The 7,388-nt window shown below is 36.3% G+C and overlaps 1 protein-coding gene across 1 annotated transcript; it reads left to right on the top strand.

Moving 5' to 3' along the window:
* The first annotated feature begins 3,082 nt into the window (after positions 1 to 3,082).
* On the top strand, positions 3,083 to 7,139 carry LOC113318691 (chaperone protein dnaJ 16-like). Its single transcript, XM_026566908.1, has 11 exons — positions 3,083 to 3,501; positions 4,139 to 4,262; positions 4,353 to 4,435; positions 4,527 to 4,638; positions 4,733 to 4,837; positions 5,502 to 5,552; positions 5,687 to 5,776; positions 5,866 to 5,974; positions 6,098 to 6,246; positions 6,325 to 6,378; positions 6,494 to 7,139. The coding sequence occupies exons 1-11, from the start codon at positions 3,362 to 3,364 to the stop codon at positions 6,743 to 6,745; spliced, it is 1,269 nt and encodes a 422-aa protein (XP_026422693.1). The 5' UTR covers positions 3,083 to 3,361; the 3' UTR covers positions 6,746 to 7,139.
* The last annotated feature ends 249 nt before the right edge of the window (positions 7,140 to 7,388 follow it).

Below are 7,388 nucleotides of genomic sequence, written 5' to 3'. Positions count from 1 at the left end.
TACCCATAGACAGGTCTGATGCACAATGATTGTGCAATATTTGCTCTAGGACAATATTCCTCTTAATGCGATAGCAACTTGAGAGCTTTATCTCGTGTCATGGCGCATCTTTGATCATGCGCCATGCTAAAATTTCGGGGTGTTACATTCCTTTTCCATCCAACTATCTTGGTCTTCATTTTGTCCTCCATAAAATTGAAAGAAGCAGAAACCTTGTCGGATTTAAGAAGATAAACACCAAGGTACTTTTCATTTTCATGCATGATCTTGAGGTCGAGCATATCAGTATATTTTCTTTGATCCTCTAAGTTGACACCTTTGCTGAAATGAATGAAAGACTTTTGTAAATTTGTTCTCTTCCCAGACTAGCTAGAGTACACGAATAGTACATCTTGCAGAGTGTTGATGGTCTTGTTATTGAGGACCCCAAAAAACATAAGATCATCTGCAAACATAAGCTGGTTAACAGAGGTTCAAATTTGTTAATTTTATATCCATTATACAAATTGTCTTCTTGTATTTTCCGATAAGCTAAGACAGACCTTGGGAAAGTAAAATAAACAAATGTGGGAAGAGGGGCAACCTTTCCTAATCCCTCTTTCAACATTGAAGAAGCTTTCTGGATGCCCATTCACTATCACAAAAAACGAGGCATAACTAAGACAATTCATAATGGGAATTAGCAAAGATTCATTTATACCCACTCCCATGAACACATGCTTGAGAAATTTCCAATCAACTATGTCATAGGTTTTGCTCATGTCAAGTTTGAATGCAAAAGAGCCTCTAACAGAGTGAGAATACTTCATGGAGTGGACAAGCTCTTTCGCGGTAATAATAATATCTGGAATCCACCTTTCCGCGCAGATGGGTTCTTAGTTTATCCATGAGAGGACTAATCTCCTAGTAACCAGTTTAGTAACAATTTTATAAAACACATTTCATAGGGAAATGGGTCTGAAGTCGACCGGAGTGCTAGGGTGTTGACATTTTAAGATGAAAACTAAGTTGGTGCGGTTCATGCCTTTTGGGAGCGTACCAGAAGTAAAACGATTTTTTATGAGAGAGGTTACCACATTTCCAACTATATGCCATCATCTTTTGAAAAAAACATCCAGGTAGTCGTCGGGTCCAGAGGCTCTCAGATTACCAATGTGGTTGAGAGTAGTGTAGATCTCCTCTTCAGCAAACACTCTCTGTAACTGCTCAATTTCTTCGATAGAGATGTTATTGTTAACAGGAAAGAAATTTGGTGCACATGGGATGTTCTGGTCTTGTTGAAACATCATTTTGAAGTGAGCAATGAGATCTCGAGCAATCACCTCCTTATTAGTTGTCAACTTATCGTTAACCTGTTTTAAAACAGATATGCAATTCTTTCTTCTTCTCTGTTGGATAAACATCTTATTATTCTTATCCACTGCTGGAATCCATTTACAGTGATTTCTTTGCTCTAAAAACTTTGGCTCGGTTTCAATTAGATGTTCCAAATGCTCAACAATCTGTTTTTCGATGCTACTGACATCCCTTAAATGTGTCACTTTTTGAACTTCAACAAGCTTCATCTGAGCTATAGGCATATAACAATCTCATTTGATATAGGACGAAATTCCTTTTTGCTCCTCTTCTTAGAAATCTCTGCCATGTCTTTGAGTTTAAAGCAAAAAGTTCACATAGGCCAAACCGCCAGAACATTGGATCTTTTTTTTATGAGACTTTTCTTTAAAAGCTTATTATTGGGGCGTCACATTCCAATAAAGACTTCACCTAATAGGATAAAAACGGGTCACCCATAATTAAGTATAAAAATCCCTTATCTAAAATAATTTTATAATGATTAAACAACCCTTATATGGTTAGTGCTAATAATCTAACTAACTAATAATTAGATTGACAAGATTTTTTATATAACTAGTGATAAAAAAACCATATTAAGTGATTTTGGTGGGAAGAAAAAGATGAAAAAGAATGAGAAACTTTGGAGATTTTTTTCTAACTAAAACCCTAGATTTTACATCACCCAACCAAAGTTCTTTTTATTTCTCAAAATTGATGAAAGTAAGTAAAAAGAATTGAAAACTTTGATGAAAGTAAGTAAAAAAATCAAAAAATTTAGCATGTCAGAGCGGTTTACGGTTGGGTTTTCCTTCGTAGCCAACCGTAAGACAAATTTACGGTTAGGTGAAGATGAACTCCTAGTTGTAACTAGGTAAAAATAGGAAAGCCCAATTTTAAACCAGTTACGGCTGGGTTTTTTGGTCAAAACCCAACTGTAAATCAGTTACGGCTGGGTTTTTTTCTGTCGAACCCAACTGTAAAACAGTTACGGCTGGGTTTTTTTGGTCAAAACCCAACTGTAAATCAGTTACGGCTGGGTTTTGTTTTGTCGAACCCAACTGTAAGACAGTTACGGCTGGGTTTTTTGTGATTGAACCTAACTGTAAATCAGTTACGGCTAGGTTTTTTTTGGACGAACCCAACTGTAAAACAGTTACGGTTTTTTTAGGAAAACCCAACCGTAACTGGTTCTGAAACTTAATTTTTTCTATGGTTTCAATCAATCTAACCATTTCAGATGCAATTGGTTTGTTGATTACCATCACTACCATCAATATGCTTCTTCTACACCTTTAATAGAGAATTCAATCGATGATTATAAGTTTTTCGAACCGTCGATTGATCGAAGATGGTGAAATGATTTTGACTGGAAAAAAGAAAAGGGAATGATTTATGGTTGATGAAGGAGAGGAAGTTAAGAAGAAGAGGAGGAGGAGCATATTTTTGAATGAAAATTAGGTTTTGATATTAGTTTTAGTTTTTAGATTTTGATTTTAGTTGAAGTTTATTTTAGATATTTGATATTGAATCAAAAATCCCCATAACCAATCTTTTGGTCACTAGAAATCCAAATAAAACCCCTGCGACCCCACAGTAATAAGCTTCTTTCTCTATGAGAAATTATCAAAACGGCAGGCCTTACCAATAAACCAAAACCCGCATTGCCTTATTTTTTTCTTTTCCTACGATTTTTACTACCTAATAACAACCAATGGATGCGTAATGCCGCTAATGCGCACTGTGTCGGCTCATCGTAGATAAGGGTTTTTATTCTATGAAAGAAAATTCCGCATAATTTTACCCTCCATTTTTCTCCCCCTCTGCTTCTCTCTCCTCCATTGTTCTGTATCTTATAGGCGTGTACTTTTTCCTTTAAGCTTTTTACAGCTAAATAAACTGAAAAATCATAATATGGGTTTTCCTCAAAATACCTCTAATTTTTCCACAAGCTTCAATTTCAGGTTAAATTTTTAGGTTTTTTATTTGAAATTTTATTCTCATAGTATATTAGAATCAGAAAGAGATGTCGTCGGCTTCATCAAAATCATCAGATAAGAAAGATTCAAGTAAACAGCAATTGAAAGACCCTTATGAAGTTCTTGGTGTTTCTCGTAGCTCAACAGATCAAGATATCAAAAGTGCTTACAGAAAATTGGCTCTCAAGTAAGCTTCCCTTTTTATTTATATTCTATGTTTCTTGCATTCGTTTTTGTAGTTAATGCTTCTCTTTTTTCACTTTCTTCCTGGAAGGGATTTCTTGTGTGTATTAGTGGACCCTCAAAAAATTGAATAAGAGGAAAAGAAAAAAAAGTTTCTTTCATGCCCAACATTTGGTTAGGGTTCATAAAAATGGGTTCTTGTTGATACTTATCCAGCTACTTGCCATTCTTTAGCAACATAATACTTAAAATGTTGGGGTTTATTGACTTTATGGAATCCGATTAGAAAGGGGTGTCTTAATTTTAATTTTATGTATTTTCTGAATGATTGCTGGTTGTATAGGAAAAAGTTTCTTCTTTTGACACTTTATTGTTAACAAACCATCAAAGAACTGTCTTTGAACACCAATGCCATGTTAGTGATAGTTGATTGTCTGAAGCTATTTTAGTTGAACTAGAAAACTATAAAGATGTGTATGCTGAGTATCCAGTGTCAATGCAAATAAGCAAGTTCTCAACTCTTTGGTTAGAACTTAGAAAGTAGAAGCGTAAAACAATGAAACGTAATAGTTCATCCTCTTCACATGTAATGCAGCTAAACTGCTAGAGTTATTGTTTATAGTAGAGGGTGTATTCTACAGGTATCATCCAGATAAAAATGCAAATGATCCCCAAGCATCTGATATGTTCAAGGAGGTCACAGTCTCATATAATATCTTGTCTGATCCAGAAAAGCGGCGCCGGTATGACACGTCTGGTTTTGAGGTATACCGTATATGTATTGATATCAGAGTTCACAATTCATGCTAGAACCTTACGCGTGATATTCACAATTTTAAACATATATGGCACCAGGGCGTTGAATCTGAAGGCCAGGAAATGGAGTTAGACCTTTCGAGTTTGGGCGCCATGAATACCATGTTTGCTGCACTTTTTAGGTAAGCACATCTACCGCTATTTATTAGGGATCTATGGGTGCATTATCCTTGGGTGTTGAAATGCTGAATTTAATTCTGTTCAACAACATAGTAAACTTGGAGTGCCCATTAAGACCACTGTATCTGCAATTGTATTGGAGGAAGCACTGCGTGGAGAGGTGACCATCCATCCACTTCAACTAGGGCTACCGATGCTTAATAAGGTCATTTATTGTCTAACCACATAATACTTCTTTTCAGTTATTATTGTTCATTAATCAAATTACTGGATCTGAAAACATGCTCATCTTTTGACAGGTTGAAAAACAATGTGCACACTTCTATTCTGTCACAATAACAGAAGCACAAGCTAGAGCTGGTATTGTTTGTCGAGTTCAATCACCAGATAAAAGCAAATTCAAGGTATGTTGAGTATTTGCTAGCGTGAGAAGTTAAAGTTCTGTACTGAAGTTATTCTTTCTATTAATTAGATGATTTACGCCCTTCATATGCTATAATGTGTGTTATCTGGGAAAACAGAAAAACTTATTGTCAGGCTCAGATAGATTAGGACCCGAATAGAAATTTTCCCAAGGTGAATAGGTTTATTATAGTGACGTATACCAGAAGGTGAGTGTTAGGCCATCTGGTCATGCCTTGTGCAATTACAATATTCCCATTAGAGCCTACATGTTGAGATTTTACTTTCATTTGCAGCTGCATGAAGTGATGAAGCATGCTTGTGAAATCTGTTATTTGTTTTAATTGATTCAAAAATGTCTGGGCTTCAATTAGTCTGTACAGTGTTTATGGAATTCAAGGTTAACCCCTGCTTCTGACAAGTTCTTCTCCTAGATTCATTGATTTCCAAGTATCAGTTTGGTTAGCCTTCAAATGTATCTGCAATCTGCTTATTTTTTATGATCAATTTAAACAATTAGCTACTTCTTCTCCTAGTAGCCCTATAGCATTCTGCATTAGTATGTATCGCTCAAGGTGTTACTCTTTCTATTGGAGGTTTCTGCGTGAAGTGGCTATCCTATTTCTATCAATAAATACTTTTTGAATGGGTTTCTGTTATGTGTAGCTATTGTACTTTGACCAGGAAGCAGACGGTGGGTTAGACCTCGCGTTACAGGTATATACCAGAATGAGGATCTCTTTATTCACACGGCCAATACCTAGACTTCCCAAGTAAAATTGGGATAACCACTGGTTCCTTGTTAAATACCTACTTACACTATTCGTATGTCTACTGTCCATCTTGTGTAGGAGGATAGCACTAAAACAGAGAAAGTTACATCTGCTGGAATGTACTTTCTTGGTTTTCCTGTCTACCGGCTGGACCAAGCAGTCAGTTCGGTGAGATCTCAACACCATGAGTAATATGTACCATTTAACCTATCTCTTCAACACCATCATTACTCATTGTTACCTATTGGTGGCTCCAGATGGCAGCTTCAAAAGATCCTGGCGGTGCCTTTTTCAAAAAGCTGGATGGATTTCAGCCATGTGAAATAACTGAATTAAAAGCAGGCACCCATGTATTTGCCGTTTACGGTTAGTTTTATGCATATTCTGAACTAGTCAACCAGTTAGGGATGCAACTACTTTGGATTTTGCATCTGATCAGCTAATACTTTGAATTCCATTTCTTGTCTCTGTCTTTCTACGTGTTTACAGGTGACAATTTTTTCAAAAGTGCAATCTACAAAATAGAAGCTCTTTGTGCTGAACCTTTTCCGGAAGAAAAGGATCAGCTGAGGGATGTCGAAGCTCAACTTCTGACCAAGCGGGCGGAACTCCCTAAGTTTGAAAGCGAGTACAGAGAGGTCGGAAATTTTCGTCGAGTCCTTGTTACCATGCCTAATGATTACTAGTCATATAATTTACTTTTTTGTTGGTGACAGGTCCTGGCACAATTTACAGAGATGACCAGTAGATATGCACAGGAAATGAAAGCTGTAAGTTCTTTGATCACATTTTTATCTAAGTAATTTTATTCTTAAGTCATTGCTGATCGTTGAAGTGGAGCCTGTTGAATCTTGATTCTTTTACGCTTTTTTATTTATATTCTAGATTGAGGAGCTTCTTAAAGAGAGGAGTGAAATCCATGCCTCATATTCAAATTCTCCAGTGCCCAAAAGGAGTTCAATCAGTAGCAAGGTCAGAGGTTCCTTCAAAGATTCCAAACAGGATGAAGAACGACAAGCTAGACATAAAAAATCTCCAACACCGCCTCTGAAAGATAAATCGATAAGAAAGAAATGGTTTAATATCCACATGAAAGTCAAGAAGAGAAAATCCTGCAGCTCTGAAGAACAATGCTAACTATGGGTACTTGTCACACGGACTTACCTTATTATTTATTCCATTTTTGCATCAACCTTCATCATCATTTATTGGTGTGAACATCTTTATATGTGAAACTTTGAAGCCAAGGATACATACATATCCAGCGTATTATCCTAGCAAAAGTCAAGTGTCTGTGCAACAAAAATCTGGCTGTTCGCTTTCGGTCCCTACCCAGAGTCTAAAAGGACTCCTAGTCCATCGGTGAAGGATTGTTTTGCGCCAATATTTTCACAAATCTTGCATGTATAAATGATAGTAGAAAAATTGGTGTTATTGAAAACACTTCTGCTTTTTAAGATCATGAAATGTTGGCCATTGTATATTTCTATTCTTACCTCTACAAAGGCATCTAACCTTTTGTTTCTTTATAGTTCTCTTTTCGCACGGATTATATTTGTCAACTGAATTCTAGACAAGGTGTATATTTTAAATCTGTGGGTGCTTTCCCTGGTCCCTGGACAAACATTGTGATGAACCCTAAAAGTTCTTTGTGGGGAACGGCCTTGAATTCATCTTTTATCATACCTGGAAAGTTCATACTTCAAAACAAATCCCTCCACTGGTGAAATTGAATCATGAGACCCCCATTTTACTTCTCATTTTTTTCTCCTCTTTTTAA

Source organism: Papaver somniferum, chromosome 10, assembly GCF_003573695.1.
Source record: "Papaver somniferum cultivar HN1 chromosome 10, ASM357369v1, whole genome shotgun sequence".
NCBI classification, from domain to species: Eukaryota; Viridiplantae; Streptophyta; class Magnoliopsida; order Ranunculales; family Papaveraceae; genus Papaver; species Papaver somniferum.
The sequence above is the reverse complement of the archived record's forward strand: the minus strand, read 5'-3'. Positions and strand labels throughout refer to the sequence as shown.